Source organism: Lissotriton helveticus, chromosome 6, assembly GCF_964261635.1.
Source record: "Lissotriton helveticus chromosome 6, aLisHel1.1, whole genome shotgun sequence".
In the NCBI taxonomy this organism is placed as follows: domain Eukaryota; kingdom Metazoa; phylum Chordata; class Amphibia; order Caudata; family Salamandridae; genus Lissotriton; species Lissotriton helveticus.
This window is the reverse complement of record NC_136067.1, coordinates 1698254958-1698277161: the sequence shown is the minus strand read 5'-3', so window position 1 is coordinate 1698277161 and position 22204 is coordinate 1698254958. Positions and strand designations below refer to the sequence as shown.

General features: G+C 45.0%; 1 protein-coding gene across 4 annotated transcripts in view; it reads left to right on the top strand.

Moving 5' to 3' along the window:
• Positions 1–17665, top strand: part of TASP1 (taspase 1) — a 723830-nt gene extending 706165 nt beyond the window's left edge. For all 4 annotated transcript variants that reach the window (XM_078649553.1, XM_078649555.1, XM_078649554.1 and 1 more), the window contains one exon: positions 16797–17665. In XM_078649553.1, coding sequence (XP_078505679.1) covers positions 16797–16889 — 93 coding nt within the window. In that variant the 3' untranslated portion in view covers positions 16890–17665. The remainder of the gene's footprint in view (positions 1–16796) is intronic.
• The last annotated feature ends 4539 nt before the right edge of the window (positions 17666–22204 follow it).

Genomic DNA, 22204 nt, shown 5'->3' with positions numbered 1-22204 from the left:
CAATTTGTTTGGGTCAATCTTCCCCCAACCAAGAGTATAGCCATTTGTTTTTGTGAGGTGGATATTATTCTGTGAGAGGGTGGACATTAAAGTTTGGGGGGATAAGTGAGGTTGGTCCAGAATTAGGTCAAAAATTAGAGCTGAGTGATCGCTTAGGGTGTTAATTTTCACCCTGAAATTCAAGATCTTATTAACTAAGGTCGCTGTGGTGAGGATGTAATCAATAGTGGTTTCGCTTCCCCTTCCAAGATAAGTAGGGTCCAGCTTCCCAAGTAGGGGGTTTGTTTGATTTAGTATTATTAGATCCAAACTGGACAAGGATTCGTTTAGGAAGTCACCCACCGCTGAGTGAGTAAAATGGGTTATGTGCTCCTCAGTCCCAATGCCCATTCCACAGATATTACTATTTTGATTCTCGCAGGGGTGGAGATTAAAATCGCCTCCCCAAACGATACTCGGAGGTTCAGCCCCTAGTATTAATTTCGTATCACTACTTAATTTCTTGCATAAGGCCCCCAGTATTTTTATTCTCTCGTTTTCCGGTGCGTTGTCATAAAGGTTGACGAGGAGGATGGTCCTCTTTGTCTTAAATACCAGTCTCAGGATCTGATTGTGGGTTTCTAAGCTGATTGGTGTAACTACCAGGCCAGGTATAGTATTCGATATATAAGTTATCAGCCCACCTTTAGCTCTCCCATGGGTACCTGCAATTCCTGCAGAAAAATATGTTTTGTACCCTATCAGGTGCATTTCATTTGTGAGCCAAGTTTCCTGTAGAGCTAAGACTTGGGGATCTCCAACAAACTCTAAGAGTCTTCCATCCAGAAATTTATCTCTAAGACCTGCACAGTTCCAATACATGAAATGGACTTTTTCTCCTCTAATGACGGAGGCCTGGATTCCGTTTGACCCATTTGGCGTATTAGAGACAGATACCTCCAACTCCCTATTAATATGGGTCTCGTAAGCTGGAGTAGAGATAGTGGTGATGTTATCCCCTCTAATTAAATTTTCCCGGTCCCTATCGGATGGTTGGTCCGATTGCGTTGAGTGGGTGCGTTCTTCAGTTCTACGATTTTCACCCTTGGTGTCTTGGGTGAAGTCACCAGGTAGAGTGCCTTCTTTTATCTTGGGACAGTCTTGGGTCAAGAGGAAGTTACTGTTGAGTCAATCTTCAACACCTTCTAGGCCATACAGTGTTGAGAAGTAATTAAGTGTTGGAATGGTATACTCTGGGAATGGTGTTTGATAGTTGTAACTCATGTTGCCCCATTGTGACTGGGGGTGAGGTTGTTGCAAGGGTTGATTCGGAAAGTGATTCTGAACAGGTTGGTAGGATACTTCTCTCCACTTGCTTCCAAAAGCAAGTAGGTACGCTGGTATAGGGTACCTGCAATTGTATATTTCTATTTTAAGCACTGTGTAATGTTCAATTCAGTCCTCAGTGAATTATTCTGCCATTCACATTGGGTCAAAGTGTATGTTCTGTGTCATTTACATGTTTTGGTAAGAGGTCATGCCACTCACAAGGTTAATTCCCGTGGCAGTGTCACCACCATGAACTCTACTCTATAAAACTGCTTAATAATAACGGGTCAAACCTTTATCCCATTAAAACTGACGTCCTTATAGTTCATCCTGATCTCGGAATTATGACTTCCGTTTCTAAGCAAATCTATCCAAAGTAATAATTGTATATAAAAAAAACCTTTGCTCGCATTTTCAGTTCCCACTTTTTGCAAGCTCCTCAGGTTGCCGAGGTGTTACATTTATTTTTTACCATACAAGACTCAGGAATACCTCTTTCTGGAATTTGACTTCAGCGGTGTGTGACCTTGTTTTGTGCAACATTGATTATTTACATGTATTTGACTGTAGTTTCTGTGTAGCATTCCAGCAGCCTCTGCACTGCTTCAGTATGGTTAGGACAGGCACAATAGGTACTGTGAAGGTATCACTTAAGTATGTGTTAGTTTGCAGAACTAACCTTACCTTCCAAAGTACACCTTTAGATGGAGCATTCATGGCAGTGACACCACCACAGGGACAAGCCCTGTGAGCAGCACTACCCTTCACCAAAACACGTCTAGAATCATTGCGAAGGGATAATCTGCCCTGGGGCCAGTTGTCACCTTTATTTAGACCTACCAACAACTCCTCTGAGGCTGCACATCCAGAATGCCGTGGACCAGTTTTTACTGACACTTCTTTAGTTCCTATTGCCAAGGAAAAGTCATTTGAAGGCGCTGTGAATTTTGCACCAAACCAAATTTCAGTGACCTCCTCTTTCCCACATCCTCTTCGTGATCTGTGAATTCATAAATGAATAGAGCCTGGAGCTCCAATCCTCAAACGTCATTGCTGTGTGTCCCTGTGCAAAACAAGGTGCTGGCAAGCCAAAGCCCTTTTTTAATTTAATAAATGAAGATTGTTTTAGAAATGGAAAGGCTTTGAAAATTGCTATCTCCATTTTGAAGCCAATTACTCCTTGACATTGTTTTCTGACATACTTTGATGCCAAGATGCTACGCTCACTGCACATATGCGGTAAGTGTTCTAACATTAAAAAATCAACATCCCAGTAGCAAACAATTTTCTGCTGAGTTACCTGTACAAAGCGATACCAAAGGGGATGATGGACAGAGCGTTTGAGCAAATCAAACACTCGCTCCAGTTAACTGATCTGGGTTTAATCATCATCATTCTTTAGCTCACTCCACCACCACAGTTCAGACATGGCCATATGCAAATCAGTCTGACCCTGTGCCTCATGGGAACAGTCCAGCCCGAACTGCCAAGCCATGTCTTCCCTGGACCAGAAACAAGCATCCTGGGACCGGTTTTGTGTTCATAACCCTAATCAGACTATCTTAAATCCAGTGGCAAAGTGAGCAAGGGACTCACGTCTTCGGCATATCCTGCCAACTTAGGGCGAACAAAGCATTTGAGCAAATCAAACACTCGCCCCCCAGTCAACTGACCTGGGTTTAATCCATCCTCATTCTTTAGCTCACTCCACCACTTTAGAGGAGGATACAGAGGTAACAATGGTAAGGTTCCACACCACGTAATTCCCCCTCTCCCAACAGTGACTTGCCTACACTCCCCCCCCCAATCATTTAACACCTGTCGGGGGACGTCTTCTACAATCCTCCCTACCCCCCAGTCATTTAACACCTGTCAGGGGACGTCTTCTACAATCCTCCCCATTTGGCAATCTATTACCACAGACAAATGGGTGTTAGGAATTATCCAACATGGTTATTACCTGGAGCTTACCAACAATCCTCCAAACATTCCACCACGCTCTCACAAAATGTCACCAGAACATTTACACCTACTCGAACAGGAAGTCCAATCTTTCTTATCCAAAGGAGTCATAGAGCAGTACCGTTATAATAGCAAGGGTCAGGCGAATTTTCTAATTCCCAAAAAAGGACATCTCCTTGAGACCTATTTTAGACCTCAGAGAACTAAACTTGTACATACTATCAGAACATTTCCACATGGTGACACTTCAACAATTGCTCCCACTTCTACAGCAGGACGACTTTATGTCTACTCTAGTTTAAAGGACGCATATTTCCTCATTCCAATTCCTCCTGCTCATCGCAAATACCTCAGATTTATGATAGCGCGTCATCATTACCAATTCAAAGTACTACCGTTTGGAGTCACCACTGCTCCCACGGTATTTACCAAATGCCTGCCAGTAGTCACAGCCCATCTCAGAAGACCGCACATCTACATCTTCCCATACCTGGATGACTGGCTCATAAAAGCCAGCAATTACCAAATGTGTCTCCAACACGCTCAAACCACTATTCACTTACTTTACCAACTAGGGCTTACAGTGAACGCGTTGAAGCCTCATATACAGCCTTCCAACACACAGACCTATCTGGGAACCACAATAGACGCTCAAACAGCTCTAGCCTCTCTCAATACAGCCAGAATTCACAGTAGTCAGTCCCTTCTCACTCAGGTTCAGCCCAACCAATCATTACCAGCAAGAGTATTCATGCAACTGCTAGGGATGATGGCGTCTTGCATCGTAATTGTTCACCATACAAGACTTCACATGCGTCCCCTTCAAGAATACTTAGCAAGTCAGTGGAACTAGTCGCAGGGTCAGGTGACCGATCTAGTGTTGATAGATGGCCTCACCCATCGCTCTCTGCAGTGGTGGAACCCACAAAATGTATCCAAAGGGTGGTCCTTTCTCGGCCCTGTTCCACTGACAGTGCTAACAGCAGACGCATCGCTCACTGGTCGGTGTGCTCACCTACATAGTCACACAATTCTCAAAGTCACACAATTCAAAGATTATGGAGTCTAAAGTACAAGAGTCTCCATATAATTCTATAAATCACCTAGTGCTACTAGCAGTGTTTCTAGCCGGCAGAGCTTTTCTAACTCACCTAATAGACAAAGCTGTCCTAGTACGTGCAGACAACATGACAGCTATGTACTATATACAAAAACAGGGTGGGCACACCCTCTCCAACTGTCACGCCTAGCACAAGCCATTTCGAATTGGGCTATACACCTCAAGATTAATCTCCTGGCAGAACATCTTCTACAAGTAAACAATCAGATTGCAGACCTTCTCATCAGACAGAGACAGCAAATCCACGAGTGGGAACTTTATTCCCAGATTCTTCTCCCCTACTTTCAGGAATGGGGATTTCCTCACATAGGGCCCGATTCACAGAACTAACTCAAGAAAAAATCCTAAACTTACTACCATTTTGGTATTTACAGAAGGCTCTTACTCATTTTGGTATTCACAGAAGTCATTTAGGAGTCCTAAAGTTAGGAGTTCTAACTGTACTACTCCTAAACTGAGAGAAATCCTAACTTTAAGACTTTTGGTATTTACAGAAGGCATTTACGAGTCCTAAAGTTAGGAGCCCTATCTTTAGTACTCCTAAACTGAGAAAAATCCTAACTTTAAGACTTTCGGTATTCACAGAAGGTATTTAGGAGTCCTAAAGTTAGGACTCCTAACTTTACTACTCCTAAACTGAGAAAAATCCTAACTTTAAGACTTTCAGTATTCACAGAAGGCATTTTAGGAGTAGTACAGTTAGGAGTCCTAACTTTAGGACTCCTAAATGCCTTCTGTGAATACCGAAAGTCTTAAAGCTAGTATTTTTTTCTGTTTAGGAGTAGTAAAGTTAGGACTCCTAACTTTAGGACTCCTAAATGCCTTCTGTGAATACCGAAAGTCTTAAAGCTAGGATTTTTCTCTGTTTAGGAGTAGTAAAGTTAGGACTCCTAACTTTAGGACTCCTAAATGACTTCTGTGAATACCGAAAGTCTTAAAGTTAGGATTTTCCTCAGTTTAGGAGTAGTAAAGTTAGGACTTCTAACTTTAGGACTCCTAAATGACTTCTGTGAATACCAAAATGAGTAAGTGCCTTCTGTGAATACCAAAATGAGTAAGTGCCTTCTGTGAATACCAAAATGGTAGTAAGTTTAGGATTTTGTCTTAAGTTAATTCTGTGAATCGGGCCCGTTGACCTGTTCGCCACAGCTCAAAACGCAAAATGCCCAAGCTTCGCCTCCAGGTTCCCACACCCGCTCTCCAAAGGCAATGCCCCATGGATGAACTGGTCAGGGATATTTACCTACGCTTTTCCGCCTCTCACACTCTTTCCGTTGGTAGTTCGGAAGCTCAGACAAACATCCCTCAAACTGTTTCTCATAGCTCCCACATGGGCACGTCAACCTTGGTTCACCACTCTGCTCGAGATCTCAGTAGTTCCTCACCAAAAAGCTGCATCTCAACTCCAGTCTTCTCACTCAGAGCCATGGAGAAATCAGGCATCCAAATCCCAAAGAACTCAACCTAGAGATTTGGCTCCTGAAGTCATAGAGTTTGGTTATTTACAATTACCACCAGACTGTATGCATTTCCTAAAGGAGGCTAGAAAACCTACTACTAGGGTATGTTATGCAGCAAAATAGAAACGGTTTGTTACCTATTGTAACAGTAACAATATCAATCCCCTTGATGCTTCAGTGCAAAACATCATCTGTTATCTCTTACACTTACAGCAATCCTACACATCCATTTGCTTGCATCTAGCAGCAGTTGCTGCATACTTACAAAACAGACAACACTTATCTCTATTCTGAGTACCAGTTATTAAAGCCTTTATGGAAGGCTTAGAGAGAGTGATACCACCAAGAGTCCCACCTGCACCAGTAAGGAATTTAAACATAATCTTTACAAGGCTAATGGGTCCACCTTTGGAACCAATGCACAGGTGTCAATCACAACTCTTCTCATGGAAGGTTGCTTTTCTTATTGCAATCATTTCTCTAAGGAGAGTTGGTGAACTCCAGGCACTAACTATACAAGAGCATTTCTTTCAGCTTCACAAAGACAAAGTGGTACTTCGAACCACTACCAAATTTCTTTCTACAGTAGTTTCTGCTTTTCATATCAATCAACCAGTTGAATTACCTGTGTTCTTTCCTCAACCTGATTCTGTAGTAGAAGATGCTCTACAGATACTAGATTTTAGAAGAGCTCTACTATATTATATAGAAAGAACAAAAGATTTTCATAAAACAAGAGGGGGCGTTAGAGGGCGCACAGCGAAATGGCCGCTCTTTAGAGCTACTGCGCCGGCCGTGCTGTAAATCCGACATTTATCCGTGCCATCCCGCCCCGCATCCTGCTGTAAATGCTGGGTACACTGTCAAGAAGACCTGCGGACTGACCTGGTTGGGTGCTGTGGGTCAGAACTTGCTGCAAAGCAGATTTGAGGCTGAGAGACTCCGGCCTGGCCCCTGGCAACGTGGCGGATCGGACGCGCTCGACTCCGGCGATTGAGGTAGGCCGTGACTTGCTTTGTAGGCGGGCTGCGAGTGCTGGGGGGGTGTGCATGGCCCCTCGTGCCTGGTGTGTTTTGGGCAGTGCGGCTTGACCTTAGGGGTTGGATGACGGCCCTCTGGTCACTCAGTAGGGTGATTGGGAGGGCTGGCTGGACCCCTGTGGTGCCGGGCCTCCCTGACACGAGATCGGAGGCCCGCTTGCTGTACGGAACTCGGCAGACCTGCATGAGCCCGCGCTCATTACTTCTGTGGCACAAGTATTACCACCAGCAAGTTCCCCGATCCCTCCTGCTACCACCTGTCAGCCATTGTTCCTGCACCCCGCGATTGGAGGCGGTGGATGGTAGGGTCACTTACCATCTTCCGTGACTCTCACTGTGGGGGGACCACCATAGCTGCCGGCTCGCTCCTGCCGCTCCTGTGCTCCATGGGTGCCCTGGTGGCGCCCAATATTTCTACTGACCTGCTGGGCAATGTCAGGTCTACTCTTCATTTTCAGCCTGCACAACCGGACAAGAGGGGAATCTCCCTCATGATTAGCTGCCCTGGCCCTGTCTGAACTGGTGCTCCATCAATCGGCGTGTGCAGTGACGTCCTTGCTATCCGACGGCGCGGGTGATGGACTGCCCCTCTCTGGGCCTGCTGAGACGGTGGTGTTGTCTTCTGCGCTGCAGCATGGAAGGAATCACATGCTGTGTTGCTGCTATTGTAAATAGGACCCTGCTTGCATTCCCCCCAGTTTGGCTTGGTTGTCACTGCGGAGACCAACATCACAGATACACATCCCATACTTGTAAAGTGGATTTAAAAAAAATATATATATTTTTTGGGTTTGTTCATTAGCTCGCATCATCAAATGACCTCTGTAGTATTGTTATCCCTAAACGTGAGATCACCCTGGTTTGCAACCTTGTGAAAAAGTGAACGTGGCCAACCGCGCCTCACGTTTGAGCCGTGTACAACTGGCAGAGCCACACAACATGCAGCATTGAACTCTGAGGCTGACCCGCCTAGTGATCAACTTACTAATATTGACAAAACTCTTCTTGCTGTGCAGGCCAGTTTGCAATCCATTAATGGTAAAATTGATCAACTTAACCTTCGTATGGACCACATGTCGTCTAAACTAGACAATCATGCCCAGCGGTTAGGGGAGGCGGTGACACGCATTTCAGATACCGAGGATGGGCTACAAGTCGCGAACAAGGCGGCCCCCATGGAAAAAGTTCTGGCCGTCATACAGGCCCATAATGAAGATTTAGAAGCTAAATCAAGGAGCAACAATGTACGCATTACGGGACTTCCGGAATCTACAAACACAGGCCGCCTTGAGACTGTCGTGGAGAAACTCCTGCGTGACATCTTTGGAACAGAACAGCTATCCCAGGTACTCATCGTGGAGCGGGCACATCGTTCATTGGCTGCCATTCCCCTTTGGGTGCCCCACCTCGCCCTATAATTGCTCGCCTTTTAATTATAGAGACCGGGATGCGGTGCTGCGTCTGGCGAGGGAAAAAGGTACCATCGTTCATGAAGGAAATACACTCACTTTTTCCCCAGACTTCACCATGGCGATGCAAGAGGCTAGGAGGGAATATCAGCCCTTCAAGAAGTTGGTAATGGACGCACACATGCCGTATGCCATGCTGTATCCGGCGAGGCTAAGGGTGGAGGATAATGGGAAGTATAAATTCTTCACGTGCTCAAAATCAGCACTGGATTTCGCCAATTCTGTATCCCGCCGGAACCGCTCCCCCAGATACACAGACGACAATGAGACTACTGAACTTTGTGCATCGTCAAATGACCCAAGCTGACTCAGTATTTGCACAGTCTGGGTTGGGAGGGCTCCTGGATCGGGGTATGAGCGCTATCATTCCCTAACGGTTCTCTGATTGTTTGGCATCTTGATTCTATGCACTGTCATTTTTTGTTCAATATTGGGGGGATTCCCCGCCCGAGTTTCCAAAATATGTGTGATTGCGGGGCCGGGACGGGCATTGTTAGATAGTATGGCCACCTCCTAATTTCATAGTAAGGGAGTTTGTGCTCTGGCGTCCCCCTTCATTGGTGTTCCCCAAAAATTGTGTTTTCACTGGTACTGTACTTGGGATTTGTTTCTGGGAGTTCGGGATGGCTTTGGCGTGTTGGGGTTGCTAAAGTGGGTGGGTGGGAGGGGGTATTGCACTGGGGTTTGTTTCTGTGGCTACATATTGTTGCTATCCGGCTGGATATTGTCCATATGTTCTTGTTCATATCTTGGATGCAAGCAGATTCCTTCTCCCACATACATTTTTCTTGGTATGCGCAGTAATGCTTTGACAGTCTCTTGCCTAAGTTTGAACGTTCGAGGGCTCAACACACCCAAGAAAATTTGTCAAGTAATAGCTCATTTAGAACGCAATAGAATTGATATTGCCCTCCTGCAGGAAACACATCGGACGAAGCATACAGACACGTTGGTTGGGGCTCGCTGGGCTGGCTACCGTCTGGCCTCCTCCTATTCCTCCTATAGCTGGGGAGTCCTAATATTAGTGAAGAAAGGCCTTCCTTTTACAGCACAACACACTCATGTCAACTCCGCAGGTCGCTACGCCATGGTACATGGGACGTTGGTAGGCAAGCTCATCACCATTGTCAATTTGTATGGTCCTAACATAGACGACCCCGGTTTCTTTGAGAGCCTTCTCGCGTTTCTGCGTGATTGGCCGCATGCAGTGATCCTTTGGGGGGGCAACCTTAACACCCACTTGGACCCTAGCAACGATAAATCTAGTGGTAGAGAGGGGCACTCCCCAGGTGCATCTTGGGTGGTCTGTGACACTTGAGGGCACACACATTTCCACAGTACATGGCAGCTCGTCTCTTCTTGATTACTGGTTGGTGGGTGAGGAAGTGGCGGGTTGGGTGGTCGGGGTGGAGCATTTGCCACGCACACTTGCAGATAATTTTCCTGTTCGGCTCACTATTAACATACCTCAGCCGGTTCCCCGGGCCTTCATGTGGCGTTTCTGCCTGGAGACACTGCTGGACCCCCTTTATTTAGAAACTATTCGTGAAGCCATTGTTCAATACTTTACTCAAAACAAGCGGTCTGTCGATAGCACAGGGGTATTGTAGGATGGGTTTAAAGCCCCTATTCAGGGAACCTGTATGAGTACATCTGCTGGCATTTTAAAGAATTTAAGGTGTCAAATATCCAAAGTGGAATCTACACTGTCCAACCTTGTATGCGAATATGAGCATGCACCTTGCGACGCAACTTTAGCGTCAATTAAAGAGGCTATGCTTGAACACACCTAACTAGCAGATGAAGAGCTCCTGGGACGACTCCTGGTGGTCCCCCGCCCTGGGCAGCGCACCCAAACCAACAGACCACGCACGCAACCTGGGCTTCATCCTGGACTCCTCGCTCTCCATGACCAGACAAGTCAACGCCGTCTCCTCGTCGTGCTTCAACATCCTGCGCATGCTACGTAAGATCTTCCGTTGGATCCCCACCGAGACCAGGAAAATGGTCACCCAGGCCCTCGTCACCAGCCGACTGGACTACGGCAACTCCCTCTACGCCGGAACCACTGACAAACTCCAGAAGAGACTCCAGCGGATCCAGAACGCCTCAGCCAGACTCATCCTCAACATCCCCCGACACAGCCACATCTCCGGACACCTGAGAGACCTGCACTGGCTCCCGGTCAACAAGAGAATCACCTTCCGTCTCCTCACCCACGCACACAAAGCCTTACACGACCAAGGCCCAAGATACCTCAACAGCCGCCTCAAATTCTACAATCCTACACGCCAGCTTCGATCAACCGGACACGCCCTCGCCGCCGTCCCCCGCATCCGAAGAGCCACCACAGGAGGAAGGTCCTTCTCCTACCTGGCCGCCAAGACTTGGAACTCCCTCCCGACCCACCTCCGCCTGACCCAAGACCACCTCGCCTTCAGGAAACAGCTCAAGACCTGGCTGTTCGAGCAGTAGCGGACCCCCCTCCCCAAGCGCCTTGAGACCCTCCGGGTGAGTAGTGCGCTATATAAATGCTGTGATTGATTGGTTTATATATCAAAGCGCGCGGTGGCTCGCTCGTACGGTGAGGGTGGGAGACCAGCGCATCACTTAGCCATAAAGATTAAACATCGCATGCATCATGACTCTATTACTAAGATCACGTATGCGGATGGGCACGTCCATTTCAGCGATTGCAACATACTGGAGCAGTTTAGACAAACGTACGCGAAACTATACACATCACAGTGTGATACAGCTACTGAGGAACTAGATGACTATTTGTCACAGGTAGCACTTGCTTGGTTGTCGGAGGGACAGAGAGAGTATCTCTCAGTCAACCTCTCACAGTTGAGGACATTTGTATGGCAATAGCCTCTCTCCCTAATAAGAAAGCGCCTGGCCCGGACGGATTTCCGCCTGAATTTTATAAGGCCTACGCTGAGGAGCTCACCCCTTTCCTGATAGATATGTATGTGGAGGCATACGACTCCGGTATACTCCCCCTCCCTCCCATGAGGCACTCATCATTACCCTCCTAAAGAAAGATGAACCACCCGACCATTGTGATTCATATCGCCCTTTGTTGCTCATTAATACCGACGTAAAAATATTGGAAAAGATAATAGCTACCAGCCTTCAACCGCTTATGCAAAATCTGGTGTTACCTGATCAATCTGGATTCATCCCGACACGCTCCACCTCTCACAACCTCCGCACATTATTTGCTCTTTTCCACCCTCTCTCCTGACCTCCCGGCGGCAGCTGTCATGCTTGACGCTGCCAAAGCATTTGATTCCATTGAATGGGGCTATCTGTTTTTTATACTTCAACGGATGGGATTTCCCCCCATTTTTGTCAGCTGGGTGCGTCTCTTCTATGCACATCCCACAGCGCTGGTTCGGGTGGGGGCACACTTCGGATCCCCTTTTTATTACCAGAGGCACCAGGCAGGGGTGCCCCCTTTCGTGCCTCCTGTTCGCCTTGACGCTGGAGCCATTGGCCTGCCTCATCAGACAATGTCATAAACACTCGGCTCTTAATTTGCATCACCGTCCACTTATCATTTCCCTGTATGCGTATGATATGTTGCTTTTCATCCGCGAACCTCACATTCATCGAGCATCCGTGCTGCGGGAATATATCCGGTTCACCAGATTTTCTGGGGTCAACATAAACTGGTCTAAGTCGGTGGTATTACCTCTGACTGTCTCCCCACACCCGCATGAACTTGAATTACCCCTTGAGTGGGCAACGGACTCGGTCAAATATCTGGGGATCTGGGTTCATCTTGAACCCGACAGAGTCCTTCGTGAGAATTACGGCATTGCTGTCACGTTGCTAGAGCAGCAAATTGACAGATGGGTTTGCCTTCCACTCTCACTTGCCGATCGCATTGCATTAATAAAAATGGTGGTGCTGCCCAAATTTTTATATCATTTTAATAATATACCAATTCCTCTCTCCCAACAATTTTTTAAAACATTACGCTCGCTGCTGCTTCGTCTGATTTGGGGCGGAAGACAGGCTCGAGTGAGCTGACGCACACTGATGCTGGATTATAAGCATGCGGGATTCAGGGTGCCAGACCTCTATGTGTATTATTTGTGCGAGGCACGCGTAATACGTGCACTTTTGGTTCACTGATCACAATTTCATCCCACATGTGGCGGTGGTACAGTGGAATGCTCACCCCCTCCCGTTAAGCTCCATTTTAACACATAAAAGCAGACTCACGCCTCGCACGACCTTCAACACTATGAACATGACAATCATAGGTTGGCAGACTCTGGGCAGACTGGCTGGGAAACTACCCTTGTACTCCCCGCTACTGCCTATTGCCTATCACGAGAACCTATCGGTGACGCATGAAAAGGGGCTCAGGCAGGCATTGTCAAAATGCAAGACCTATAACCAAATGGCACGTTCTTGACACCCGCTGACACGGCCTATATTCAAAATCAGACTCTCCTATTCACAATCTCGATACGCAGACTCAAGAAAGCAGCACATGCCCAATACCCGACGTTCCCTGCAGAACCGCTAGAATCCCTCGCTTTGCATACCTTACTTACTAGCCTCACTCGGCACACACTCATCACTAAATTATACGGCGCTGTTAGGGAAGACAGGACCCTCCCTGCTGATAAAAGTCTGGAGAAATGGAACAAATATCTGAACCCTCCGATTTCACAGGACTATTGGGTGTGCTGCTGTAGCCTGACTGGTGCCCTCATGTTCAACGGGAATTTGCGCATTATACATTTTAAATTTCTTCACCAGGTTTATCATATACCACACAGGCTTTTTAGACTTGGACTACGTGACACAGACACATGTACACGTTGTGGCGCATTGGGGGGCGATTTCTGGCACCTGTCCTGGGGCTGTGGACGGGTGCAGGAGAATTGAGCTACGGTGATCAGTAAATTGTCTAAAATCCTTGGAGTGGATGTGCCCTGCTCACCGCATGTGTGTTTATTGGTTCTACTTCCTTTTTTCAAAGGTGCACAGGGCAAGCTGGCGAATGTAGCACTAGTTATTGCTAAGCGACGGTTGGCAATGGTGTGGAACAGTAGAAGGAGTCCTACGCCTGAACAGTGGATCAGGGATCTGATATGTTGCAGGGAGAACTTAGTTCTATATGCAGAAGAATTGCCAGTGACCTCCCGTCTGAAGGATATTTGGGAGCCTTTACTAATATATTTACACACAGATGTTTCGCCTTCTTGTCCAGTTACTGTGACTCCGTAAACAACGAGCAGAGTTAATGTATGGGATGTCAGATCATTGTAATTGTATGGAATCTGCCTTATATTTGTAAGAAATGGCCACGGGGATTGTAAATGTGATGTCTTATCTTCATTATTTGACAGTTGTCATTATTTTGCTATGTAACAGATGTGGATTATATATGAATATATGAAAAGCCACAATAAAAATAAAAAATAAAAAGATTTTCGTAAAACAAAACAGCTTTTTGTTGCTTTTTCCCCACCACACAAAGGCAATCCCATATCTAAATCAGGCATTGCAAGATAGATCGTGAAATGTATCCAAACATGTTATGTGAAAGCAAAAAGAACCTTGACAATACCCCCTAGAGCGCATTCCACCTGCAAAATAGGGGCTACTATGTCCTTCTTAGGGAATATTCCCCTAGCTGACATCTGTAAGGCAGCAGCATGGTCTACACCGCACACATTCACCAAGCACTATTGTGTAGATGTGTTAGCGAGGCAACAAGCTAATGTAGGCCAGGCATTACTCAAAACACTTTTTAAAACAACTGCAACAGCTACAAGTTAGCCACCGCTTGGGGGGTATACTGCTCTATAGTCTATGTAAAGCATGTGATCTACAACCCAAATGCCTCGAACGGATAATGTTACTTACCCAGTAAGCATCTGTTCTTGGCATGTAGAGCTGTAGATTCACATGCGCCCACCCACCTTCCCGGGTACCTATACCTGTTGCAGTTTCTTACTTTACATACATATGCATGAACATCTCTATTCTACACTTACTAACTCCATTCTCACCCTCTGCGGGAAAACAATCTAACAATGGAGTCGATGCCCATGTATACTAACAATGAAAGGAGGAGTCACCTTACCTCCTGACTTGAAAGACTTCTTCGAAGAAAAACAACTTGCAAACATCCGGACCCAACACTAGATGGCAGGAGTATGCAAAGCATGTGAATCTACAGCTCTACATGCCAAGAACATTTGCTTACTGGGTAAGTAACATTACCCTTATTGGTGAGGACACTAAGGGCCAGATGTAGGTCGCCCAATACCGGTCGGTAACGGCCGAAATTACCGAATTTCGGCCGTTACCGACTGGTATTGGGTTTTTGAGATGTAGGTGGCAGTTTTTTAAGGATTCGGGGCCAGATGTAGGTAATTCCATTTTACCGACTCTAAAATACCGAATCATACCGATTCGGTATTTTAAATTCGGAAAATGGTATGTAGGTTAAAAATCACCGATTCGGTAATTACCGAATCTGCAAATACCGATTCGGTAAAAGGGGAAAAACATTAAAGGGTGGCAGGGTGGCACTTTGACACCCTGTTGCACCCCTCAATTGTGTATGGGTGCACATGTTGCAGACATACATGCCCTAAGGGCATGTATGTCTGCAACATGACACTGTTGGAAAAGCAAAAAAAAAATGCTTTTTCAAAGGTTTTCATTATTTACCACCAACTTGTAGTTGGTGGTAAATAACGAATCCTAAAATGGGAAAATCACTAATTTAAGTGCTCCCTACATATCAGGATTCGGTAATTTACCGAATCGGTATTTAAGAATTCGGTAATTTACCGATTCCTTAAATTACCGATTCGGTAAATTACCGAATCCTTCATTTTTGGCCTCCTACATCTGGAAAGCCTAATACCAGTCGGTAACAGCCGAAATTCGGTCATTTCGGCCGTTACCGACCAGTATTAGGCTACCTACATCTGGCCCTCGGTATTTTACTGAATCGGTATGTTAAGAATTCGGTAAATTACCGAATCCAGGATGTAGGAAGCACTCAAGTTAGTGCATTCCTCAGTTAAGGATTCGTTATTTACCACCAACTAGAAGTTAGTGGTAAATAATGAAAACCTTTGAAAAAGCATTTTTTTTGCTTTTCCAACAGTGCCATGTTGCAGACATACATGCCCTAAGGGCATGTATGTCTGCAACATGTGGCCTCCAGGCCCATAGGAATGAATGGCAATTACCGAATCGGTAAATACAGATTCGGTAATTACCGAAACTTACCCATTCGGTAATTTTTTAGGAAAAATTACCTCCATCCCATTTGCCTGTTCTTAAATACAGAATCGGTATGATTCGGTATTTAAGAATCGGTAATCTGGGATTACCTACATCTGGCCCTTAGTGCTTCTGGTGAATCGCCTTGGATGATCTGGTTAAGGGTGCCAGTCAACATTGATTTGAACTTTGTTGGAATGGAAGAAGAAACGTTAGGACTGCAGCTTGTTTGTTAGGAAGGAAGACATGGCAGAGAAGAAGAGAATATTTTAAGCTAACCAAGTGAACCTATTTCACTTACATTCATCCTAACTTGTAGGACTGTTTCGAGTCAGTGACTCTTGAGCTGAGAAGGCTGTTCGTACCAGGACATATAGATTTAGGTCTTTGCAGCTTTCCATGAATTTTCTGAAGGTGGGAATACAGTTGCCCTATTCATCCCTAGAAATCATGTCTAAGGAGCTTAAGGACATTTGGTGCATGAGAGGGAGCTAATGTAGCATGAGGAAAGTGCTGAATGGTTGCTTTCACTAAGCAGGTGAATGGTCAGAAGTAATTTGGGGTGCCCCAAATTGTTAAGGCTTAATACTTTGCATGCACTTTATAGGCGTTAATGTGATACTCGGAAAGGCTCCGAACGGGTTTCGGATTCGGCGAATCTGATTCGGAACCTATTTTTCTGACCGAATCGAACACCTTTCCGGACGACCGATTACGATGCAAGGAAACCGTTTGGGTTGTCCGAATCAGTTCTGAATGCTATTCGGACAGACCGAGTCATAAGGAGCCGATTCGTATAGCTATATTGACTCAGTATGCCCAACACAAAACGGCTGTCGGAATCTGACTTCAGGGGCCTGTAGCAGGCCACCCTTAACCCTGAGGTCTCTGGTTGGGAACCATGGGGAAGAGGTTCCTAAGGAGATGGTAATCGGCCCATTGTGTTCAGATCGTACATTCATTGTGGTCAAAGGCTAACAACAAAAGGCAACAGTAAATTGTGAAATTAAATAACTGTTTTTGAATTATATATTCTTGGAGTTACTGGTGTATAAGTCTTGACAACTGATATTTGAATTGTGACGAAGAGCATTACATTTTGAAAACTGTAGCTACATCTTGCTTGCGTGTACAGCTTTAAAACTGTGACTGTATTTCTCCACAGACTCACATTTCAAGACTTCCCCCTGGTGCTGTGGCAGGCCAGTCTGTAGCAATTGAGGGAGGGGTGTGCCGACTGCACAGTCCAGACAGTTGAACAACCTCCATGTGAACACCAGCTCGATATCATTCTACCACCATCAATAAGATGCCTAGGCATGTTATAATAGATGTTGAGCTTCATTATTTTCACTTTGTAGTCCTTACAGCAACTACCTGCACTATAATATAACTCAGTCCAGTGCTGCTATAGTCTGTACTCTTTATTGTGTGCGGCTACTTTTCTCCTTGTCCAGTGAAAGAGGCTGTTGTCTTTGCAGCAGCGGGTTAAAGGCATGAAATTGTCATACACGTATCAGTTGTTAGTAATATTAAAGCAAATCTAGCACTCCAAATATCATATTTGAGGCAATTATAGTATCTGACATTCATATTTTAAAATAAGAGTTTCTTAGCTGGAGTGTTTAGATGAATTAGTAGTGATTATGCTTTCTAAGCTTTTTTCCTTTTTAGAAAATAGTAAAGCAAAACCTTTTTTTTACTTTAAATATGAACTTTCATCTTTTATATGTTATCATTGTTTGTCGCACCATTTGAAAACGATTGTTGCCAGTTAAGTTAAATATTAGCTAGCGTTAAAACGCCGATTTTATTTCTTATAAACACTCTAAGAGTCTGAAGAATATTCACCAGTCACAAAGCTTGAAATGTATAGGAAATGTTACCTAAAGATGATGTACTGTATTGCATATTTTAGACTGTACTTTGTGTGTGAGAATATTGCAAAGTAAGGGGTACAGACTTGATTTTTGGTCTCGTGTTTCAATATATATTTTAAGATAAAAGTTTTAATAAAAACGCATATTATTGGGATTTGTATTGTTTGTATTTTATTGCAGCATTCGTAGAGAGCTCCATACTCCTGGTGAGGCAGTGAACCACTTCGATTTACACCTGCTTGTTGCACACTCTTTAAGGTATGGTTGAAAGGATCTAGGTTGCCATATTTCCTATATATGAGGTGCCTCACATTCAAAGCCAAGCTTCAAACATGGTGTGACACACATCGCTGTACATAAGCGTGATGTGTTGTGGAGTGTGTGATAAGGACACGTTTATGCATGCCTACGTATGCATGTATATAGTACATCAACAGCATCTTATGAATGAATTGATCAAACAAAGCCAAGCTTTTAGTGCCCCCTCCAAAATTCCAGTTGAATATCAAGTCTAATTTGTGCAGGGGTCAAGTTCCAAAGCTTGCAGTCTGAGTGGAGAAGGTGCTTCTGCCAATTTGTGGGTTTTCAAAGGATGAGATGGTTTTTAGGGGGGTAGGGGGCACTATGCCATGTAATGGTTTGTGTGTTTATAATTTAATTTCTTTTTAAGTAAGAGTGTTGCAATCTCAGTCAATGTTCAGTGACGATGCACATTTCTTTTTTTTTGTGTTGTAATTCTTTATTGAAAACAGAACTATGGCTCAGGTGTATAGTTAAGGTGAATTGTCCAGCTACGGGCAGTAGTTATATGATGCAGGTAGCAATATGAGTCTGTATTGATGACATGATGAGCGATCTCTCAGTGAGCTAGGACGCAATCCATTTTAGAACAAGTCCATGAATGTCTATATCATCACATGCCTGTATGAGTGTAGGGCAGTGAACTGTATCAAAGGCAGATGAGCGATCCAATAGAAGGAGTGCTTCTACTCTGAGAGTCAGCAGTACTTTTAATATCCTCCCTTGTGAGCATCAGTGCTGCTTTAATGCAATGGCTAGAACGTAATTTATTATGAAATACCAGATATCTTCCTTAATTAAAAAAATAACCTGCTTTTGATTGATTGCAGGTATTCTACTGAGGTTGTCTAAAAAAAGGATAATTTATTATCAGTCTGTAGTTAGAATGGTTGGTTTCATCAGAGCCACTTTTTTATAATAGGATTTATGTAAGCAGTTTTGAGTTTACTTGTGAAGGTTCCAGTCTCTAAGTAGTGATTAGTGATGGTTCTAGCATTGGAGGCACCAGAACGTTTGAGGAGGGCAACTCTGAATACATGGGCTGAATATAGGTGAGCCGGGGATCTTTATGAGCAAAATAAGTATGAGAGCAAAATAAGCATGTGTGCAATATTGAGGTGTTTAGGAGGAGTAGCACTGGACTTTCGTTTCTTTATGGTTAAAGAAAGTGTGAACGATAAGGTTTTGTGTAAAAACAAGAATTCGTCCAAAAGGATGGAGTAATAGGTTTTATTACTGGTATAAGATAAAACCCACTGGTGAGGAAAAACCGACTGCGTTCGCTCACAGCCAAGCTCTGTACCGTTATTGCCCCAATGCTCCACATTCCAATAAAACATCACACAAGAAAAGAGTAATGACCTACTCACAATTATAAGTGGTGACATACTTAGTATTCCATACAACTTGCCTTTTTTTAACAAGACTAATAAAAAAAAATGCTTCCAATACAAGAAGCAAAATATCATCAAAATGATAAAGAAAATAAACAATAACACATTTCTAATAAATGCAAGACAAGTAATAATAAAGAAACAATCCTTAGAATTTTACTCTAAAATATAATCCGCAAACTTTTTTGGCATTTTGATCACCCTTTTTGTTTGAGTAGGCATACCGCCCTTCTCAAGCACAGACTCCTCCGGAACATACAAATATGTGGACACTTCTTGCTTAGAAGAAACAACAGTTTCCTGGTGATTCACATCTGAACTGGACAACCGTGGAACAGACAACTCCAGGTTTTCTTTTCCCTGCTTCTTCTCCAAAACATCACTCAGCATATCCCTTTCCAAGATGCCATCAAAAAATGAATCGTCTTGATCCAAAAGTACATTACATTATTGATCGACATATTGCATGTTACTATTAGAAATTCCAGTTCAACATCATTCAAGGTTACTCAGGGTGCATCTCCTATCAGTCTATCTTGCCTACGCATCTCCATTTCAAGCGTGGGTGATATACATAGGTCAAGTCTCCTCTGTATTTGTTCCAATGTGACCATTTCCTGTCCCATTTCTTCGGGCAGCCCCTCGCCTTATAGACCTCTGTCTCTGCCAACATGGATCTGTCCATTTCCCTGACCCATAGAGTAACACAAGGTCGGTTCTTATTCCCCCATCCCCTAGCCACTTCCCTCTTCACCAGCATGTACCCCAGTGTTGTGAACTGTTGTTCGATCTCCGTTAAGTCAGTGGCCTCCCAAATGTTCAGTAGCCTGAGTCGTAGAGTTAGTGTTATTTTTTTCCCAGGGCCTTAAATATGTAAGTTGTGGCTCCCTTCCAGAGTGAGCGTATCTTGGGGCATGTCCATAGAGTATGGTAGTATGTGGCCTGTTGACCACAGCCTTTTACACATCCGTCATCAGGTTTGGACCCTATTTTGGCCAAGATTATCCCACTAATATATGATCGGTGGAGTATTCTGAGTTGGATCAGGCGAAACCTCTGAGGTATAGCCGCCTCACGTGGGGACATTAGTGCCGTCTGCCAGTCCTCGTCCTCTAGAGGGCCCATGTCCACTTGCCAGCGTGCCCTGAGTTTCGGAAAGTTAATCTTATAGATTAAGGATATTGCCTTAGATCTGAGGGGTCCATCAAGTAGGCAATCTTCCAGAGGTGACGACTCTGGTATGCCTGCAATGGACGGAAAGGCTGCTTGTAACGAGTGTCTGATTTGTATATTTCTCCCTGAGCTAGCTGGTATTTTTCCAAGAGCTCGCTAAAGGTCAGTATCGCCCCTTTTTTGACCAGATCACCTACTGTGGATATCCCTATGAGGTCTCACTTATCAAATCCAGGATGGTACCCCAATCTTCCCAGTTTCTAAGTAAACCACAATGGCGTGGCCAGCGAGAGAGTGCCAGCCCAACCTAATCGAGATGTGACTATACGCCAGATGTCGAACGTATGTTTAATCGGTCCAAAGAATTTCCCTTTATTTTTCTTATCTGAGAGGTAGATATCCCGAGCGGTCAGTCTGGTATCTATCAAGGGCATATGCTGGGTCATCCGGGGGGTAATACAACCAATGGTGACTGTTACCAGTTGTGACGCCCAGTAGTACCGTTGCAGGTCCGGAAGGGCTATGCCCCATCGTACCAGCCTTTCGTGAGTTTCTGCCTAGCAATTCTAGGGGCTCTTCCATCCCATAGCAATGTAGTGATCTCACCCTCGACCGCTTTAAAATACGAATCTGGGACTTAGTGGGGGCAGTTCTGGAGGACATAAAGAAAACGGGGAAGGGCCAGCATCTTAAAAAGTGCCACCCTCCCCACCAACGTATGGGGCAGGGTCCTCCAATGCTTCACATCTGCGCGCAGTTTGGCTAGAGGCGGGGCTAAATTTGAATCGTAGAAACAGGCTGGGTCCGAGGTAATAAAGATCCCCAGGTATCGAAAGCCATCAGTTGCTACCGTTATCGCACATTGTGTCGGGAGGCGTGGCACCTCACCTTTCAGCATGAACAAGACTGATTTGCGCCAATTGATGGCGTAACCCAAATATTTACCAACATTTGTGAATATATCCAAAACTACACTATTTGATTTGTATGGGGATGCCAGATAAAGTAGGATATCGTCTGCGTATTGCAATATACGATCTTCCACCTCATCCGCCCATTGCAGGCCACGCACCATCACGTCTCTTCGTACCCAGGCTGCAAGTGGCCCCAATACGAGGGCGAAAATCAGCGGGGACAATGGGCATCCCTGCCTCATGCCCCTGTGGAGTTCGAACATTCGAGAAGTAAAACCATTAAACTTCACCTGTCCTAATATCCCAGGTTATAGGAGTCTCACTCAGGCCACATATTTGGGGCCTAGCCTTGCCCTTTGCAGCACCTCGAATAGATACGGCCACTCTAAGGAGTCAAATGCCATGGAGGCGTCAAGGGAGAGGATCGCTGCGTCTTCCTCTATGTATGGCCTTCTCGCCAACACATTGTGTACCCGACACAAGTTGAGAGCCGTGTTTCTCCCTGGCATAAAGCCGGACTGATCTGAATGAACCAATGATTTAATAACGGATGTTAATCTATTTGCCAAGACTTTTGCTAATATCTTCGTTTCTACATGTATTAGTGAGATCGGCCTATAGGAGCTGCATGCGTCCTTCGGTTTATCTTGTTTATAAATGACTACAATAGTGGCCAGGCGCTTATCTAGGGGTAGTTGACCCACCTCTAAGCTCTCTTCATACATGGCTGTCAGATGCGGCACGGTCAAGGAGGCTGTAGCCTTCAAAAACTCCACTGGCATGCCATTAGGCCCCATAGCCTTTCCTGATTTAAGTTTTCCCAGGGCCTTACACATTTTTTCCGTTGAAAGGTCTACATCCATAGCGTTCCTATTTATGTCCAAGAGGCATGGAACATTGCTGTCCTGGAGG